General features: G+C 41.9%; 1 protein-coding gene across 1 annotated transcript; it reads right to left on the minus strand.

Annotated features, from left to right (window-relative positions):
- Window positions 1-9,625: 9,625 nt before the first annotated feature.
- pane1 (proliferation associated nuclear element) lies at window positions 9,626-21,337 on the minus strand. The gene is made up of 6 exons (XM_060899171.1): window positions 21,187-21,337; window positions 20,993-21,072; window positions 13,550-13,648; window positions 13,331-13,410; window positions 13,001-13,092; window positions 9,626-10,183 (listed from the first exon to the last, which is right to left on the minus strand). The coding sequence occupies exons 1-6, from the start codon at window positions 21,241-21,243 to the stop codon at window positions 10,040-10,042; spliced, it is 552 nt and encodes a 183-aa protein (XP_060755154.1). The 5' UTR covers window positions 21,244-21,337; the 3' UTR covers window positions 9,626-10,039.
- Between the last annotated feature and the right edge of the window lie 91 nt (window positions 21,338-21,428).

The raw sequence follows: 21,428 nt of genomic DNA on the forward strand, positions 1-21,428 counted from the left end.
TTTGTAACACATTTCAAAAAATTCGGGACAGTAAAGCATTTACCACTTTATAGTGTTCCCATTCCTTCTCACAACACTTAAAGATGTTTGTGGACTGAAGACTCCAAGTGATGAAGTGTTTCAGGTGTTATTTTTGTCCCGTTTTTCCAGTAAGCAGGGCTTAAGGTGTGTAACAGTATGGGGTCGTCATGGTCATATTTATCATTTCTAAATTCTCCACAGGGCGGCACGGTGGTGTAGTGGTTAACGCTGTCGCCTCACAGCAAGAAGGTTTGGGTTTGAGCCCCGTGGCTGGCGAGGGCCTTTCTGTGCGGAGTTTGCATGTTCTCCCCGTGTCCGCGTGGGTTTCCTCCGGGTGCTCCGGTTTCCCCCACAGTCCAAAGACATGCAGGTTAGGTTAACTGGTGACTCTAAATTGACCGTAGGTGTGAATGTGAGTGTGAATGGTTGTCTGTGTCTATGTGTCAGCCCTGTGATGACCTGGCGACTTGTCCAGGGTGTACCCTGCCTTTCGCCCGTAGTCAGCTGGGATAGGCTCCAGCTTGCCTGCGACCCTGTAGAACAGGATAAAGCGGCTACAGATAATGAGATGAATGAGAATGAAATTCTCCACACATTCTCTATTAGGGACAGAGGGGACACGCCCTCTTCTTCCACAGTCACATCTTTGTAATGTGAGCAGAATGTGGTTTTGCATCATCTTATTGAAATCTCCCTGGAAAAGATGTTGTCTTGAAGGCAGCAGATGTTGCTCCAAAATCTCAATGTACTTTTCTGCATTAATGCTCCATCACAGAAGTGTAAGTTACCTTTGCCAAGGGCACTGACACAGCCCCATACCATGACACACCCTGGCTTTTGGACTTGTTCCTGGTATCAGTCTGGATGGTCCTTTTCGTCTTCAGAGCACACAGCATCCATTTCTTCCAAAAAGACCTGGAATACTGATTTGTCTGACCACAATACATGTTCCCACTGTGTGATGGTCCATCCCAGACACCTCCGAGCCCAGAGAATTCGATGGCGCTTCTGGACACAGTTAACCTAAGGCTTCCTTTTTACACAGTAAAGTTTTAACTGTTGTTTATGGATGTAACTCCGTATTGTAGCTTGACAAAGGTTTCTCAAAGTAATCCCAGCCCATATGGTTCTATCAGCTGTAGATGGTTCTTGATGCAGTGCTGTCTGAGGGATCGGAGATCATGGGGGTTCAGATTAGGCTTGAGCCCTTGCCCTTTACATGCCGAAATTCTTCTAGATTCCTTGAATGGTTTAATGATATTATGCACCATAGAGGGTGAAATATCCAAATCCCTTCCCATCTTTCTTTGACAAACATTGTTTTTAAACATTTCAATAATTTTCTCACACATTTGTTGAGAAACTGGAGATCATCGGCCCATCTTTACTCCTCAAAGACTAGGTCTTTCCTGGATACTGATTTTGTCCCAAATTATGATTATAGTCACCTGTTGACATCACTTGTTTCAAATCACGTTATTATTTAATTGTTTTACCTCATTACAAGCCCTAAATTTCCCCATCTGAACTTTTTTGGAATGTGTTACAGAACTGAAACGCAGGAATGGATGTATCTTAACAAATGAAACAAAGTTGACCAACAAACCATGAAATACCTTGGGTTCGTTCTATCTGCAATTAAATACAAGTCAAAGTAGGTTTAGAAATCACTGCTTTCTTTTTTTATTTGCATTTTCCATACCATCCCAACTTCTTCTGATTTGGGGTTGTAATATCTACCAAGTGGTATTCCCTTTCCCATCTTAGACAGGAGCCAAAACACTGTGCGGCCCAACAGTCAGTCAGTAATTACGTACCTACAAATGTTGTTTCAGTGGCGCTCGAGCGTGAGTAGAAACACTAAAGCTAAGTGGCCTACATCAGGTGGTACTGCACTTAAACAGCTTTTCTGTGCAGAATATTCACCATCACACAATTGGTTTGGGCCTCTATCAGCAGGTTGAATGCTCATTTAATCCGAGTCTCAGTGACTCCTGTGCCTCTCAGTGAGTTCATTGTCCTCACTAAAAAGAAGCATCTGGTTTCTGAGGATTCCAGCCCATCTACAGTGTCCTGTGTGTGTGTGATCTTTAGGGAAACTGCCTGATTGTGTAAGGGAGAAAATGAGATAGTGTCTCTTGAATGTGTCCTTTGGGGTTTTAATTTGTGTGAGGAAGAGGCAGGGCAGGAAAGCGGAGACGAAAATACACACACTGATTTCCCATGGAGACACTATTGTCGAGACAAATTGTGCAGATACTCACATGGTAGAAAAACCTCAGCTGTGTATAAAATGACTATCATTTACAACAAAATGCATAGTAGTCTTAACCAGTGGAATTAGATACAATTCTTACAGAATTCTGCCAGTTATAGAAGAGCATGTAGTAGAGTTTCATTCTCTGGCACCATTAAAACCCTTGTTTTTGGTGAAACCATTACAGTAAGTTTCCATTCTGGAAAGGAATCAACAGATTACACAGAAATTGTTGTTTAGCATTTTTGTCTCATTAAGGCGAGGTCATACTTTTGCACCGATTTGTTTTTGCATTGTGATACAATGAGGAGGATTATGGGTAAACAGAGGCTGTTAGGTACACATCTGAATATGTTTTGAGTGAACCAGCTTACAGACAAATGATAATTGGTTGTTGCAGGGAGGTGTGTCCAGTTATATTGTGACCGTTCTTCTGCGGGTTTCAAACTTACTGCCAGCATAAATCGTTAGTGTGACTCCAAACTTGATACTGCACCAATGCAGAGTTATAACTATATGAAAATAATTCATTTTAGAGCGATAAAACGTGACAGGTGACAAAATTTGTTAGCAGAAAACAGGGCTAATTATAATTTGCTACACTCCTGATCTTAATCCCTCAGTCAGATCTGAAAAATACTTGCAGCACAGTAAGGTTTAACACTAAAACCTTGTTAATTGTTTGAACAACAGATGAACACTTACGGGTACAGTTATGGAATAGTTAGAGCCGTAATTTATCTCATGTGGCACGAGACTAATGCAACATGCCTCCTGGAAGCACACTAATAAGGCTTCTGCAAAAACACACCACAAATCTTCATGGTGTAGCAGTGTCATAGAGTGTCATGGAGCTGGATGAACTTAAACGAGTCCTCTCCTTGTCCAAGTGGTATTTTGTTTTTCTTCCTATGAAGGTTGAAGGTCAGACTATATTTAAGTCACTTAAAAACAAGAAAAAAATAAAACACCCCCACGCATGTATACACACACTCTGACCGCCCATTATGAGCAGTCAGGCATGGATAGGAGTGTGAGGGAGAAAGCAGTACGTGCATGCAGTAACGTAGCCACTTTAATCCTGCTCTGCCAATCTATCAGCACGCGCACACACGCACACACACACACACAGAAGGTGCCCCTGTTTGGTGGTGTAGAACAAAAGGTTGGCCCACAGAGAGACAGAGCAACTGGACAGGAGGGGCAGCCAAGGAGAGTGGCAGATTATAGACACTTAATAAGAGCCAAAACCTACAAGATTATTGTAGCAAATAAGGTGAGAAATGTGAAAACTTCCACTGAAGCTTTTCCCCACCACCACCTTTCCATCACAAGGTCAGCCTTGTTTGTATGTGTTTGTTCATGCAAGACAGGATATCTGGATATGTGCTTGTTCCAGTGCACATGGCCAGGGATAAGAAGGTCACCATACAAAGTCAGACCCCATCACGACACAGAGATAGTCTCTCACACACACACACACACACGAGAGAGGGAGGAATATGAGATATTGAGAACATAAAAGTGTTCACTTTTACACTATTGTTCAAAAGTTTGGGGTCACTTTGAAATGTCCTTATTTTTGAAAGAAAAGCACTGTTCTTTTCAATGATCACTTTAAACTGATCAGAAATCCACTCTATACATTGCTAATGTGGTAAATGACTATTCTAGCTGCAAATGTCTGGTTTTTGGTGCAATATCTCCATAGGTGTATAGAGGCCCATTTCCAGCAACTCTCACTCCAGTGTTCTAATGGTACAATGTGTTTGCTCATTGCCTCAGAAGGCTAATGGATGATTAGAAAACCCTTGTACAATCATGTTAGCACAGCTGAAAACAGTTGAGCTCTTTAGAGAAGCTATAAAACTGACCTTCCTTTGAGCAGATTGAGTTTCTGGAGCATCACATTTGTGGGGTCGATTAAATGCTCAAAATGGCCAGAAAAATGTCTCGACTATATTTTCTATTCATTTTACAACTTATGGTGGGAAATAAAAGTGTGACTTTTCATGGAAAACACAAAATTGTCTGGGTGACCCCAAACTTTTGAACGGTAGTGTATCTTTCTCAGGTCTACCAGAATCGAGGGTGCACAGGTTAGTTGGCAACAGGTGAATTTGGGGGAGACAGAGAAAGAGAGAGATCAAGAACATAAAAGTGTTCACTTTTTTCTTTCTCAGGTATACTAGATAAAGTTTCCACTGAGGGAATCCAGAGGACAGATATGTGGTGAACAGGTGAATTTGTAAAACAAAAAGAGAGAGAGAGAGAGAGAGATCTTTCCATTGCAAGGTTATTCAAGTACACAGTGATCAAGATCAACAGAAAGGGAGGCGGAGCCTAGAGTAGCACTTATTATATGCAGACTTGTGAACCTAAAGAGGATTTTACAGTAATGTGCTCATTCATAAATAAATGAATGAATGAATGAATGAATGAATGAATGCAAAATGTCCCACTGTCAATTCTTTTTTTCCTGGTAGATTTTTAGATGCATTGTAACGCTATCACGAATTATCATAAAGCTTCTTAATCTGACTTTTAAATAGGCTTTTGTATTTTAAATAGAAAATGCCAACTGTAATGACCATTCGTGACGAAAAATAAAATTAGAAATAAATTAAGCCTGGTGTTTTTCATGGTGAATGAAAATGCAGTCTCTGGAAATAACATAATGAAATGAGTCCATATGCAAACAGAATTAAAGGAAAAGACAAAAGAGTAAGAAATAAATGAGGGGGAAAAAAAAGAGCTGAGTTTTCACTGCTCGTATCCACACATTATGGATGGACAAAATCAGCACAATAAACTGCCTTGATAGCAGAAAACAAAACCATACAATACACAGAAAAGTGCATTGCAACTTCTAGAAATCTGACCCACTGTGTTGCCATAGTAACAAGTTGTTGACGGGACCATCTTCATTCTGAATGCTTTGCCTTTTGAACCTTAAACTGGTTTCATCGTTTTATTTTTAGAGATGTTAGACAGAGTAAAATTTCATTTTCTTTTTTTTAAATAACATGGCACTACTTTTCTGGTGCCTCTATGCTGACGCACTAGCATTAGTAGTGAAGATTATAAATCCTGTCAGGTTAGCTCATGCTAGCTAGGTGGCTACATCATCAAAACCCTCTCAGAAATCCTGTCTATCACATGTTAGTTAGCCATATTATTTGTTTTATTTCTATAAATCCTTTTTTGAAATCCTGCCAAGTTAGCTCATGCTAGCTAGGTGGCTATGTTACAAAATTCCTCTCAGAAATCCTGTCCTGTTAGCGCGGTGGTGAGGTTACAAAGTTCTTCTCATAAATCCTGTCAGGTTAGCTCATGCTAGCTAGGTGGCTATGTTACAAAATTCCTCTCAGAAATCATGTCCTGTTAGCGCGGTGGTGAGGTTACAAAGTTCTTCTCATAAATCCTGTCAGGTTAGCTCATGCTAGCTAGGTGGCTACATCATCAAAACCCTCTCAGAAATCCTGTCTATCACGTTAGCCATATTATTATTTTTTTATTTCTATAAATCCTTTTTTGAAATCCTGCCAAGTTAGCTCATGCTAGCTAGGTGGCTATGTTACAAAATTCCTCTCAGAAATCCTGTCAGTTTGGCATATGTTAGCTAGGTGGCTATGTTACAAAATTCCTCTCAGAAATCCTGTCCTGTTAGCGCGGTGGTGAGGTTACAAAGTTCTTCTCATAAATCCTGTCAGGTTAGCTCATGCTAGCTAGGTGGCTACATCATCAAAACCCTCTCAGAAATCCTGTCTATCACATGTTAGTTAGCCATATTATTTTTTTTATTTCTATAAATCCTTTTTTGAAATCCTGCCAAGTTAGCGCATGCTAGCTAGGTGGCTATGTTACAAAATTCCTTTCAGAAATCCTGTCAGTTTGGCGCATGTTAGCTAGGTGGCTATGTTACAAAATTCCTCTCAGAAATCCTGTCCTGTTAGCGCGGTGGCAAGGTTACAAAGTTCTTCTCATAAATCCTGTCAGGTTAGCTCATGTTAGCTAGGTAGCTATGTTGCAAAAATTGTTTCAGAAATTGTCAGAGAGCCACCTAGCTAACATGTGGTAATGTTATAAAATTCCTCTCAAAAACCCTGTCAGGTTAGCTCATGTTAACTTGGCGGCTATGATACAAAGTTCCACTCAGAAATCCTGTCATTTTAGCCACCTAGCTAATATACGCTATGTTACAAAATTCCTCTCAGAAATCCTGTCAGGTTAGCACATGATAGCTAGGTGGCTATGTTACAAAGTTCCTCTCAAATCTTGTCAGGTTAGCTTGTTAGCCAGATGGCTCGGTTATAAAAATTGCTTCAGAAATCGTCAGAGAGCCACCTAGCTAACATGTGGTAATGTTATAAAATTCTTCTCAGAAATCCTGTCAGTTTAGCCACCTAGCTAACATGCGCTGTTACAAAATTCCTCTCAGAAATCCTGTCAGGTTAGCTCATGATAGCTAGGTGGCTATGTTACAAAGCTCCTCTCATAAATCTTGTCAGGTTAGCTCATTAGCCAGACGACAGTTATAAAAATTGCTTCAGAAATCGTCAGAGAGCCACCTAGCTAACATGTAGCAATGTTATAAAATTCTTCTCAGAAATCCTGTCAGTTTAGCCACCTAGCTAACATATGCTGTTACAAAATTCCTCTCAGAAATCCTGTCAGGTTAGCTCATGATAGCTAGGTGGCTATGTTACAAAACTCCTCTCATAAATCTTGTCAGGTTAGCTCATTAGCCAGACGACAGTTATAAAAATTGCTTCAGAAATCGTCAGAGAGCCACCTAGCTAACATGTTGCAATGTTATAAAATTCTTCTCAGAAATCCTGTCAGTTTAGCCACCTAGCTAACATATGTTGTTACAAAATTCCTCTCAGAAATCCTGTCAGGTTAGCACATGATAGCTAGGTGGCTATGTTACAAAGTTCCTCTCATAAATCTTGTCAGGTTAGCTCGTTAGCCAGATGGCTCGGTTATAAAAATTGCTTCAGAAATCGTCAGAGAGCCACCAAGCTAACATGTAGTAATGTTATAAAATTCTTCTCAGAAATCCTGTCAGTTTAGCCACCTAGCTAACATGCGCTGTTACAAAATTCCTCTCAGAAATCCTGTCAGGTTAGCTCATGATAGCTCGGTGGCTATGTTACAAAGCTCCTCTCATAAATCTTGTCAGGTTAGCTCATTAGCCAGACGACAGTTATAAAAATTGCTTCAGAAATCGTCAGAGAGCCACCTAGCTAACATGTTGCAATGTTATAAAATTCTTCTCAGAAATCCTGTCAGTTTAGCCACCTAGCTAACATATGTTGTTACAAAATTCCTCTCAGAAATCCTGTCAGGTTAGCACATGATAGCTAGGTGGCTATGTTACAAAGTTCCTCTCATAAATCTTGTCAGGTTAGCTCGTTAGCCAGATGGCTCGGTTATAAAAATTGCTTCAGAAATCGTCAGAGAGCCACCAAGCTAACATGTAGTAATGTTATAAAATTCTTCTCAGAAATCCTGTCAGGTTAGCTCATGATAGCTCGGTGGCTATGTTACAAAGCTCCTCTCATAAATCTTGTCAGGTTAGCTCATTAGCCAGACGACAGTTATAAAAATTGCTTCAGAAATCGTCAGAGAGCCACCTAGCTAACATGTAGCAATGTTATAAAATTCTTCTCAGAAATCCTGTCAGTTTAGCCACCTAGCTAACATATGTTGTTACAAAATTCCTCTCAGAAATCCTGTCAGGTTAGCACATGATAGCTAGGTGGCTATGTTACAAAGTTCCTCTCATAAATCTTGTCAGGTTAGCTTGTTAGCCAGGTGGCTCGGTTATAAAAATTGCTTCAGAAATCGTCAGAGAGCCACCTCGCTAACATGTAGTAATGTTATAAAATTCCTCTCAGAAATCCTGTCAGGTTAGCTCATGATAGCTAGGTGGCTATGTTACAAAGCTCCTCTCATAAATCTTGTCAGGTTAGCTCATGTTAGCCAGACGGCGGTTATAAAAATTGCTTCAGAAATCGTCAGAGAGCCACCGAGCTAACATGTGGTAATGTTATAAATTTCCTCTCAGAAACCCTGTCAGCATTTTTGCTAACAAATTCAGTGAAAAATATGAGGCACACCAGAGTCCTGTTTCATTTCCATCAACGCAGACGTGTCTTCTGTCGTCTGCATAAACATCTCACTGATTCGGTTTGTAAAACTGAGGACCGACCATGTCTCCTGAAACCGCCTTCAAGTATCTCAATATATTTTCGCCACATTAAAAATACATCAGGCTCACGGCAGAACAGAACAGCACAGCACCGATGCATAACAAATTAAGACTGAAAGTGAGACAGAAAGACGTCCATGGTTTAATCATGATGAACACTTCCAGCAACAAAGGCTCCGGTTGTGAGAACATCAACAATAATACATGAAATCATACAGACTCCATAAACTACTATAATATACAAAACTACATGATGTACAGACTGTAGACAGGAGTTTGGTTTGTTTGGGCTCTGATGGAAAAAAAAAAAAAAGCACAAGGTTCACAGGTATTCATTTGTACACAGCGCCACCTGGTGTAACGAGGGAGCAGGAGCAGGAAGTGAAGTGAAGTGTGTTGACTGGCTTTTTGTTTTAAGCATCTTGGGTGATTGCATTAATAAGCAAAAAAAAAAAAAAAAGAACACAAAAAAAGCTAGATTAATAACATTTTAAAAAAGCAAAATGTGAGAACCTGTTATTTACAGTACGTCTTGAAAGTTGAACACTGAATAAATACAAATACTTGCTTATAACCCAGGATTTTATTTATTTAAGCACCAAGTAGATCTTCATAAAGATGAAGATTCCATCAGGGTCTTGAGAAAGTTCCTCAGAGTCTCATCTCATCTCATTATCTGTAGCCGCTTTATCCTGTTCTACAGGGTCGCAGGCAAGCTGGAGCCTATCCCAGCTGACTACGGGCGAAAGGCGGGGTACACCCTGGACAAGTCGCCAGGTCATCACAGGGCTGACACATAGACACAGACAACCATTCACACTCACATTCACACCTACGCTCAATTTAGAGTCACCAGTTAACCTAACCTGCATGTCTTTGGACTGTGGGGGAAACCGGAGCACCCGGAGGAAACCCACGCGGACACGGGGAGAACATGCAAACTCCGCACAGAAAGGCCCTCGCCGGCCACGGGGCTCGAACCCAGGACCTTCTTGCTGTGAGGCGACAGCGCTAACCACTACACCACCGTGCCGCCCAGTTCCTCAGAGTCTGGACAACAAACTGACTGTCGGCTTTTACGCCAAGTTCGATTTGTCCAGGTGACACTACATAATAATGATAAAGGTTGCTTTTTATTTTTTTGGTTAAATGTACAAAAATGTATTGGCTGTAATTGTAATATTATTGTTATGTTGTACAAGAGGTTAGGTTCCTGTCCAAGGTGCCTCATTTTACCCAAATTTATCATACACCCTTTTCTGTGTTAGCAATCCCATAATCCTTTTCACCAAAAGACCAACAGTCAGTAAGCTTACACCTCAAACAGGATTTTTTTTTTTCATTTAGGCAAATTTATTGATCAAAACCCATACGTGCTCAGCAGACTTCAGGTCAAAAGTCTCACTGTAAAGGCTCAAACGTACATTTTTGTCTGGATTTTCCTCAAATTTCCAATTCTTACTACCGACTCTGCAGGCATCACGGCAAGGGTGATATTAATCCCAGAACTAAAAAGACGCAGGGAAAGGTAAAGGGGTGAGAGGTCAGTCCTCATCGAGGTCAGAGGGCACGATGCAGCGGGTCAGCGTGGACAGGTAAAGCGCCGTGGTCGCCATGGGAGACAAACCAGCCGACACCTTCAGGATGGTGAGGAGTCTCGATGCTGCCGTGCTAATACCGTCCTCCGTCTGTACGTGTGAGAGACGGAGAGAATGAAGTCATACACCCATCAGCGACAGTGCTACTAGTCATGATCCTACAGGCTGATGCACATATCAGGAACTTTTTCAATTCCTGAACCAGGATTAGAGAAAACTGTAAAGCTCCCAGTCCTTTTGGCTTGAATTAACAACAGACTTAACTTTTTTTTGGCATAATTTGTCGTGCAATATTTAAATACCATTTTATGTTTACATTTATTGCATTTAGCAGACGCTCTTATCCAGAGTGATGTACAACATACCCAGAGCAACCGAGGGTTATGCACCTTGCTCAAGGGCACTTCAGCCGTTCCTGCTGGTCCAGGGAATCGAACCAACAACCTTTTGGTCCCAAAGCTGCTTCTCTTACCATAAGGCCATAGCTGCCCCCCCAAAAAATGAATTAATGTTTCCTCATATTGAGGTTAGGTTTGCATTACATTACAGGAATTTAGCAGACGCTCTTATCTAGAGCGACATACACCGAGCATACTCATACCCAGCGTCTGGGGAGCAGTTAGGGGTTAGGCGCTTGCTCATGGATTTTTCCTGCTGGTCCTGGGAATCAAACCAGCGACCCTTTGGACCCAAGGATTTTTCTCTAACCTTTAGGAACTTCTGGGTTTAGGGAAGCTTAGTTTCCTAAACCCAGATGTAGTAAAACCTTTTTATATAACCATTAAAAAATTGAATATTAGTGGAAAATAGCAAAAATCAGTTGTTTAAAATAATCTTGTTTAAAAAAACATAAGGAAAAAAAAATTACCCAATTAACAAACAATTCGTATATAGACCCTTTTCACATGACGTCACGACAAACGCAGCCGCCATTTTGGACATGTACTACCAGTAGTTTACCACAGCCAGCATTCAGGAACGGCAGCAAAGAAAGTGTTTATTTTCAGCAAAACTTTCATCATGCCACTATATTGTTGTGCACCTGGATGTAGTAACCATCAACAAACAAGGCAAGGGTTATCATTTTATCGGATCCCGGTAGATGCTGACCGACGGAGAAGATGGATAGCGGCATACCAACGCTTGTGTAGTGACCACTTTGTTGGAGGTAAGACAAATAAAATTAGCCAGAAAAGGCATTACATTGCTGTTAACATTCTGTGGCGGCGAGTGTGTAACCAAATAGGCTAAAATAACCCATTGTAACCTCTTTGTTCTTCTGTATTAGCTATTAGATAACGACATTAGCTAGCGTTGTGTTCCTTTGCTGTTGGTAGACTGTAGGACAGATCAGAGGCAGTGTCCTACAAACAGCGCTTAATTTGAGGGGGAGCAAGCCGGAGCGCGCTCCGGAACCTCGGGCGTTGGCTCCGGCAGCTATTTACACTGGATCCGGTGATCCGACACCTCTTTTGACTATGTAACAACAACAAAAAAAAAACCCAAATAATTAAATTAAAAAAATGCAAGTTTATTTCGTGTTAATGTCTGATTTTGATATCTGTCTTGTTGGTGATTTCTCTCATGAAACGACATCCACAAAACATCTGCAGATGAACTTAATTTGCAGTGTTATTACAAAACATGCCCAGAAGCGCAGCGCCGCGCCCCCTCCCCCCCTTTTTTTTCCGCACCGGAGCCGCTCATCCTCTGCGCTCCGGGACCTCCCACTTTACAAATTAAGCACTGCCTACAAATAAGTGTTCAAAATAAGAGGAACATGTATTTGTCTCTTAAATCCAGGCCGTTCTCTGTAATCTGTAACAACGGTTGGAGAAAGTAATGGCAAATAGTGAGTGCACAAGCCATAGAAGGTAAACTGTACACAGCGCCAGGGCAGTGTGATGGTATGTCTACTTTTAGATTGTGTTAGCTTATCAATGAACACACTCGTCACTCGACGAGTTTCACGTCTTTACGACGGATACTTAAATGTGTGTTAGGTATTATTGTTGCAGTCTAAGCAGTCATTGTAGCAGCTAGATGAGCGAGAACCGAAAGGGTCTGTGCCATAAACCGTTATTTCTGTACGGCGTTGCTAATGTGTCGTTACTGTTGTTATTTCTCCCTCTGCTCGCCCTGTAAATGCCCTACGTCGCTGGATAGCGAAGTTGTTTTCTGCATCTCGCTCCTTTTTCTTGTATGTTCTCCGTTTGTTGCCTTCCTCGCATTCAAACCAATTCGAGCCGAAGTCCGCTACATGTCCAAAATGGTGGTCGCGTTTACGAAGGTCACGTGACTGAAAAGGGTCTATAAAATCAGTGCTGTTTGGATGCCAACTGCCTTCTGAGTCGATTTAAATTTAATCGAAGTTGTGTTTGCCCAGATCTGCGCCCCCCCCGCACTGTTGCTCTATACTTTCACAGCCTTCACCTGGTTCCTTACACTTAATCCTGCTCTCAAAGGATCGTGTCAAAATCATAACCATAAACTCTTTAGCCTACATCAGTAAAACTGTATTTTAATTTAAATATTTTTCTTTGCAGGTTAAGCTAGAGAACTAGATGTTTCACAGATGCAAAACTTTTATTTTTGTCAGAATGTGTATGTATGTTTTGTTTATTAGGGAACAACAACGATGTAGCAGATAATTCATCTTATAATCCTGTAATCAACCATTTTTGCTTTTAACGTCAACTAAAATCAGTACATTATACATAAATACAATAATCCATTTAATTTAGTGGATCAAGTAAGAATTTTTCACAATACATATATTTGCCAAACTTTTCATCCCATTCTTCTTAATTTCCACAGGATGGAGACGAGTCCCACGCAGACTCATGTTAATGTGTTTAGTTAACCCTGTGCTCAGTGTGTTCAGTAGTACAGAGTTGAGTGTCGTACCTGGTGTTCAGCGCAGATTACAGGACAGCGGTGAGACGCTGCAAGTTTCTTCACGCTCACCAAACGCTCCTGAGCCAAAGCGCCACACCGTGCTGCATAAACACACACACTCTTAGGACCTTTTCAAAAGAACACAACTGCAGAAAGAAATTGCACAAAGCTACGAGTCCATGTCATCGCTAGGTTGTTAAGGAATCTCAGTTGGTTGCTAGGGTGTTAAACGGTTGCTATCGTATTCTTCCGGAGAGTAGCGACGGCGTTATTAGGTGGAGCAGCGCGCTGTTAACTGTCTTCAGTACATCTGCATGAAGAGAAAAAGACATCACCTACCATCAGTGACCATGAAGCACACCTTCCCGAGGAAAAAATCCGAACTCAGGTGATTGAGGGAACTCTCCACCACCTGGAGACTAGACACATGAGAACGGAGACAAACATGGCAGCATGGGTTAGAAAGATGAAGGAAGAAGAAGAAAAGAAAGCATCAGGCTGGCTGATGTTCAATTTCCAAACATAAAAGCAGTCCAATCAGAGGGCCATGGAGGTTACCTGCGCTCGGACAGGAGGTTCACGATAAACACCACCAGGTCCACACGGGGCCGAGCCTCACTGTTCTTGACCGGGAGAGGCAGTTTGCACGCCAGACGTCTGAAACGAGTCAGAATTTAAAAATCATGAAATGGGACACTGTTTCGTTCCCAATTTTACTTCGATGCTGAACCCCACTCCTCACACGCCACACACACTGAATGGGAACGTTAAAACTGTTCCTAAACGTGTTCCTTCACTTCATCTTTGGTTACTGTAAGAGTTAAGGGACCAGCAGTGTTGTTAGTGATGGTCCTGTACTAATACAAGTCAACAGAGCAGGTTCAAGTGACTCACCACCAGTGGGTAAATCCTAACTACCGAGTTAGACTTGCGTGAGCCGATGTTCTCAACGACCAATTGCTGAACACTGTGGTTCTCAATGTCTAATCATTATCTCCACTGCTCCCAATAACCAATCACTAACCTCTTTTTGACATTTCCAAAGTAATAAAAACTGGTTATTCCATCCATAACCCTTTCCTCCATGTCTGTTTCCCAGTTACTCACCACCACTGCTGCTTCATTTTGTCTGCAAATTTGATAACGATAGAATTTTGTAAATCCGTCAACAGTCTATGGTGCCATGACCAAAAGTGAATTTTCTATTAGAAGTTTATATCACTGACTTTACATCATTACTGTAGAGTTACCATCCAATATTATTGCACATAAGAACTAATAAGAGGGCGGCATGGTGGTGTAGTGGTTAGCACGGTCGCCTCACAGCAAGAAGGTTCCGGGTTCGAACCCAGCGGCCAGCGAGGGCCCTTCTGTGTGGAGTTTGCACGTTCTCCCCGTGTGGGTTTCCTCCGGGTACTCCGGTTTCCCCTACAGTCCAAAGACATGCAGTTAGGTTAACGTGGGGCGGCCTTGGGCTGAAGTGCCCTTGAGCAAGGTACCGAACCCCTGACTGCTCCCCGGGCGCCGTAGTGTGGCTGCCCACTGCTCTGGGTGTGAGCGCGCACGTGTGTTCACTGCTTCAGATGGGTTAAACGCAGAAGATGAATTTCACTGTGCTTGAAGTGTGCATGTGACAAATGTAACATGCAGCAATGACCAAGCATGGATTAATTAACAAGAATACTTTTAATCTTTTAAGTTGAAAATTGTAAATGCTTTTTAATAGGAAGAGCGTTGAATAAAGTTTGTTTTGAAATGAAATGTGTTAAAATGAAATGGTTTTGGAAATGAATTCCCCTTAGTCTCTCACTATAAAAGGTAATCATCTTCACAATGAATTCTCTTCTTAACAAAAAAAATGGGTCTTTTTAACCAAGAAAATGTTCAAGCAAAAATCTCATTCTCATCTCATCATCTCTAGCCGCTTTATCCTTCTACAGGGTCGCAGGCAAGCTGGAGCCTATCCCAGCTGACTACGGGCGAAAGGCGGGGTACACCCTGGACAAGTCGCCAGGTCATCACAGGGCTGACACATAGACACAGACAACCATTCACACTCACATTCACACCTACGCTCAATTTAGAGTCACCAGTTAACCTAACCTGCATGTCTTTGGACTGTGGGGGAAACCGGAGCACCCGGAGGAAACCCACGCGGACACGGGGAGAACATGCAAACTCCACACAGGGCTCGAACCCAGGACCTTCTTGCTGTGAGGCGACAGTGCTAACCACTACACCACCATGCCGCCCTTCAAGCAAAAATATCAAATAAAATATAAAATGAAACTTAAAGTTCGTCAGCAGACCCTTATCAAATCACCTTTGTAAGAATGATAAACCCAAAATTAAAGCACAAACAATATGGGCAGTTATACTTATCACGGGAGCAATCGCTCTGAATACCCAGTAAACAATAATTCAGTCTCCCAGTTCAGTATTCTCACATAAAAGTTCACGGTTTCCAACCTGTAGAATGCAATGTTTCCTCATAAAAGTTCACAGTTCCAAACGAGTGGGCTTGCGTACAGTCTCTGTACCAAACGACTCTTCAAAACGACTGGTGGCAGGGTACTCGCACACACCGGGCACCACCGTGGCTGGAAGGAGAGAGAGAGAGAGAAGCGGTCCAGGGACAGGCAGCTGTTGGAGTAGATGATCTTGCTCCGCTGTCGAAGGAAAGGCGTCGAGCTACAGAAGTCTATTGTCTGAGACTGCAAAACTACCTAGTGAGCTCAATCCGTCTCACACACTAACGACGAGTACTGCTTCCGTAGCCTACGGCTGAATACGGTCTTCAATGTCTTCACGTTGGTTCTCCCGAACACTGACAACTACCGTACTTCTTCCGCAAACAAACAACAATACTCAAACTTTCACACTTAGACTCCAACTTACATTAGCTAGTGTAAAACTTGTTATTTTCTTCAGCGAACCCAGTCGCACGCCTGCTCCTTGGACGCCGCCATCTTCTTCTCTCCCCGTCCCACCCTCTCTTCCTCTCTCCCATTGGCCAGCGCACCAATGCCAGTGCTCCCGATTGGTCAGTCCTGTGATCAGTCCTGTGGCACACGGCTAGGTGCATTTAAAGAAACAGTATCAAAAACAAACCATAGTCCATTACTCTGGTGCACCGCTACACAAATAAAGGTTTCTTCTTTTTTTTCCTTCTTCTTCTAATCAACATCAATCCACGGGAGGTTTAGATTATCGAACACTAAGGAAAGATACTCATAATTGCTATTGATCTATACAGTAATTATGTTTACATGAATGTGTAGAGTAAGAAATTGTTCAGTTTTCAAAAAAAAAAAAGCATACAATGTAAAGAGACATTGCCCACTATACTGGGGGGGGACGGGGGGGGGGGACGACGACGACACACCACCTCAACAATATCTTCCATAAAACGTTAGTAAATAATTCCACGTTATTTTTTAAAAAGCAAATTAAAAATAATCACTGAATTAAAAACCCCTCATAATAATAATAATAATAATAATGTAGAAAGAGCCTGAGTGAGAGCACTGCTAGTGCAAATCATCATCAATAATCTCATCCCATTATCTGTAGCCGCTTTATCCTGTTCTACAGGGTCACAGGCAAGCTGGAGCCTATCCCAGCTGACTACGGGCAAAAGGCGGGGTCAGGGCTCTACACTAACTTTTTTTCAGGAGCACACGTGCTCCTAAGTTAAAAATTTTAGGAGCACAGGGGAAAAAAATGGGGGCACAAGCAGGTTTTCATTTTAAAGGTTTATTGCAGCGCAAACCTTAGACACACCAACACATAAAACGCAAAATTCAATTGAGAATGAATGAATGAACGAATGAACAAACAAATGAATAACGAACAACTGAATGAATGAACAAACAGTAGCTAAACAGAGAGCAGAGCTCAGCAGAGCCAACAACATCATCAAGGACAGCTCCCACTCTGGCTCTGAGTTCTTTGACTTGCTGCCCTCAGGCAGGCGTTACAGGTGCATCAAAGCAAGGACCAACAGACTCAAAAACAGTTTTTTCCCACAGGCCATAACCACCTTGAACAATTAGCCTTTTTCACATTACGTCACTTGCAGGGGAACTCATATCCGTTTTCAGCCTTTTGAATGGAAGAAGAGGTATACGGCGGCAACATATGTTAACAAAACTGTGTCATTCACAGATAAGACTGATAATAAAATATTGCGCATTGTTGTTTATCATTACGTATTGTTAGCGACCATTCCAGTCACCTATCTGCCTTGTTTTGGAAAGGAAGTTTACTGACTTTCTATGGTTGCTACTTGTTAGCCAGCAGATTAGCATGCCGCCTCTTCTTCCATTCAAAAGGCTGAAAACGGATGTGAGGTTCTTCTGCAAGTGACGTAATGTGAAAAAGGCTAATTACATGCACTGACTGATGCCACTTCTGGCAGGTGCAACAATGCCCCAACAAGGACCTAAAAGGACAATATTCTCACACTTACCCGATACAGTGCAATACTTATTACAGTGCAACCTCACAGAGCAACTTTTTAGTTTTTATAGCTGTTGTATATTTTATATTTATATTTCTACACTTTTACATCCATACCCAATACAATGCAATACCAAATACAGTGCAATATCCTGAGTTTTGTAGCTGAACTGAGTTTCTATAACTAATGTGCAATTAAACATCTGCAACTCAACACGCCCAGCTGTATATATATTCTTTGTTTTTCTGCTGTGTTGTGACATGCACCATTTGTATATACTGTATATTATTTGTTTTTCTGCTGTGTTGTATGTTCCCATCTAAATGTTTGCACTGGGGTGTGTGCTTTCCATCTCATTATATAATTTTCCCGCACCTTCTCCCGTCGTTCTAGGTTTTCTTCACTACACTTTCTTCCTCGTCCGTTCTTTTATTCTTGTTTCCACCATCATTGCTTTTAAAAAACGCCGTTATTCTCTGCATAGCGAATATATTTCTCAGCTCGGTCCGAACCAGCTCTCAGTTATCTCTCAGTTGAATGATCTGATGAATCCCTAAAAAGCACTTTTCCCACCTAATGCCACACCCACAACATACAACCGTGGGAAAGAGGGGCAATCACAGAAAGATGAGGCAGAACGGCAAAAAAAAAATTTAACTTTTTCACTCCCCCCGGCTACCATGGGAACCACCGCAGTGCAAGACAGAGGCAATGCACGCAACTACAGACAGGGAGCAAGGCGCAGGCAGAACACACACACACACAAAAAAAAAACACTGAACACACACACTTGCAACAATACAGGTCGTTACTCGTTACACTATACAGGGATATTACTGACGTCACCCGAAACCGGAAGTAAACAGACCCTGCGCCATATTGGAAGACCAAAACTCGTGATTAGGGGGAAATAACGGCAGCGGTATGTGAACCCACGAGAATAAAGTGGAGTGGCAAATGACTTAAGCAAACAAATCTGAGCTGTTTTATTTATGATTTATTGGCCCAACAGTAGACTTGAAAGAAACCTGTGTGAGACTTGGCAAAAAACTGTGGATATAATGGATAAGTCTGTGCATGGTCTGTGGACATGGCAGATTATTTCAAAACCCTGAAGCCTGCTGAAAGGAAGCGATATGTTGAGAAACTGACTCTGATTGATGGTTTTGTCCCTTGGCTGTGTTTATTACAGCCAGCCACTGACAGCTACGTTCAGACTGCACCCTGAAACGACCCATATCCGATTTTTTTGCCCATATGCGACCTGTATCCGATTTGTTATTGACAATCTGAACGACACAGATCCGATTTTTTTCACATGCGACCCAGGCCGCTTGGGTATGTGGTCCTAATTCCGATGCATATCCGTTATTTTCACATGCGACTGCAGTCTGACCGGACAGGTCGCATTCATGCGACCTACACGTCATCAACAAGAGACAAACGTCACTATTCTGCGTTGGCTAATCCCACCTCTTTGGTGGAAAACAACATTTGTACAGTTTTCAGAATTTAAATAGACTTTTATAGAATTGATCAAGCTAATGGTGGATTTGGTAGGGACCTGGATGTTGATCTGTTAGCCTGATTAAATAAAACAGTTTCTATAACTGATTTATAACTTAAATCATCCTGTATTACAAGAGTATAAGATTGTTCTGGAAATTTCCAGTAATTTGACACCTTCGGTCTCATTAGTCTGCTGCCCACATTAATCAGATTATTGTGCGAGTTCCGCCGCCGCCACAAAAACCACATCGCCAGGTCTCGCCTCATCTGCATGCTTTACTTGCAAACTTGAAGTGTGTGCTTTTTTTTGTTTACGTATTACGTAGATGTGCTTATTACGTGTCAATTTGCGCATGCGGGACACTTTTGGGTCGTTTTCCGTTCATATTGGAGATCGCATACAAGTCTCATATAATTGGTAATGTGAACGGCCTAACAAAAAAATCTGATTTCACAACAAATCGGATATGGGTCGTTTCAGGTTGCAGTCTGAACGTATGACTAGGGTGTTTTCGTTAGAATTTCATGCACTTGGTTCATCAAAAACCTACAATGGTAAACTTTTGTGCTGTGTTAGGGTGTTCTAACAAAGCTGATGGGAAAGGTGAAAAGAAGTCTTTCTACAGAATACCAGCTGTGATTGAGACACAAGGGGAGCAAACCAAGGAGCTTTCTGCCAGGAGACAGAGAGAGGATTTAGCTGCTTTATGCAGAGCGGATCTGAATACTTCAAGTCTACAGCAGTACAGAATATGTTCAGACCATTTTGTTACTGGTAAGTCACTAGGCTAGAGTGTTGTAGAACATTTTTTTAAATGTTTACTGAATAAAAACATCCTTAATTTTATCACATTTATGTTATATATTTCATTTCTTTCTTTTGTTTTAATTTTCCTCCCTCCATCCCTCTTTGGATTTTAAATATAGTTTTTCCCCCATGTCCAAATAATTCAAATATATATAAATAAAAACAGATAAGTGTCACTTCACTCTCGCTCGTAGTTTGTTTTATATTGTGAGTATGTATGTATGTATGTATGTATGTATGTATGTATGTATGTACTTGAGGTCTTCCAATATGGCGCCCTAACAAAATCTCACGGTACGGTGACGCCACGCGATAGTCCTCTATATTAGGTAGGCTATCCAGCGCTGGATTTACATACTTTGCAGTTTAACGTTTGGTACATTTTAGAATGTTAAACTCGTCGCGTCTGTGCTCAGTGCTTTCCTAAATTGTCGGCCGCAAGAAGCCCTCGCACGTGTTTTTTTTTCGACGTTCGTATGCTGAAAAATACGCTCGCAAACGCGAGTGAAACGTGCGCACTGTAGAGCCCTGGGCGGGGTACACCCTGGACAAGTCACCAGGTCATCACAGGGCTGACACATAGACACAGACAACCATTCACACTCACATTCACACCTACGGTCAATTTAGAGTCACCAGTTAACCTAACCTGCATGTCTTTGGACTGTGGGGGAAACCGGAGCACCCGGAGGAAACCCACGCGGACACGGGGAGAACATGCAAACTCCACACAGAAAGGCCCTCGCCAGCCACAGGGCTCGAACCTGGACCTTCTTGCTGTGCGTTTCCAGGCGGTTTAATGTAAACGGACAGTGCATCCACGAAGAAAACGAGACAGATACGGTCTAATGTAAACGTAGCCAAAGGTGTCGCGTGATCTGATGTGCTAAATAATCAGGAATCAATTCACTTTTTCCAGCAGAAGTTTGAGTAATTATTCATGCACAATTTACACATTGAAAAAAAAAGTCTTTTCTACTTTTGCAACGGCCAAAAGATCGTTAAGGTGTCGATAATTGTAGCCGCTGCGTGAATTGTGAGCATCCCTAAAAAAAAAAAAAACCCACCCCACACAACTCAAGTAACATGCAAATTAGTTTGTGACGTCATGTGACGAGTCCAGCCCTCCGTGATGAAGGCTCCCCTGAAAGCGCGGCCGGAAAGCTCGCGCTGGGTCTGTGTGGCTGAGGAAGGTGAAACCGGATGTTGTGAAATTACTCACACATTAACGCTGATGTCTTTCTCCCGCTGCACGATGGCGTCGGCGAGTTTGGACTGAAACTTCTCCTCGTTTTCAACCAACTGTTATAAAAGCATGAAAAAGCACAAACTCCAGCCGAACCGTTCCTGAAGCTCCAGCTGTGTATAAACAAACATTCAGCTGAACAACAAAGCGCATGCGAGCTGGATACTTACTAGAATAGTTGCAGTATTCAGTTCAGGTAATTTGCTGTAAGGTGACAGTAATGCCATGTTTCATTTCATTTCATCCGTTAAATTTTATTTTATACCAAACACAATTTGTGAGGACTAGAGTTCCTGCTGCCGCTTCTTTTCAAAGAAAATATCGTCACTTCCGGTATCATTTCTACCAACACTTTGCTGCCTACTTGTGGATATGTGGCACTTTACACTTTTCCCTGTGACAAAATACTCTA

This window comes from Neoarius graeffei, chromosome 18 (assembly GCF_027579695.1).
Source record: "Neoarius graeffei isolate fNeoGra1 chromosome 18, fNeoGra1.pri, whole genome shotgun sequence".
NCBI lineage: Eukaryota > Metazoa > Chordata > Actinopteri > Siluriformes > Ariidae > Neoarius > Neoarius graeffei.

What these genes read in the sequence shown, in the direction of transcription:
- pane1 (XM_060899171.1), bottom strand. Translation starts at nt 21,243, where the DNA reads ATGGCATTACTGTCACCTTACAGCAAATTACCTGAACTGAATACTGCA. An exon ending in AAAGACATCAGCGTTAATGT is followed by an intron (nt 13,649 to 20,992) that starts GTGAGTAATTTC and finishes GACTCGTTTCAG; the next exon opens with ACGTCTGGCGTGCAAACTGC. An exon ending in GTGCTTCATGGTCACTGATG is followed by an intron (nt 13,093 to 13,330) that starts GTAGGTGATGTC and finishes GTGTTTATGCAG; the next exon opens with CACGGTGTGGCGCTTTGGCT.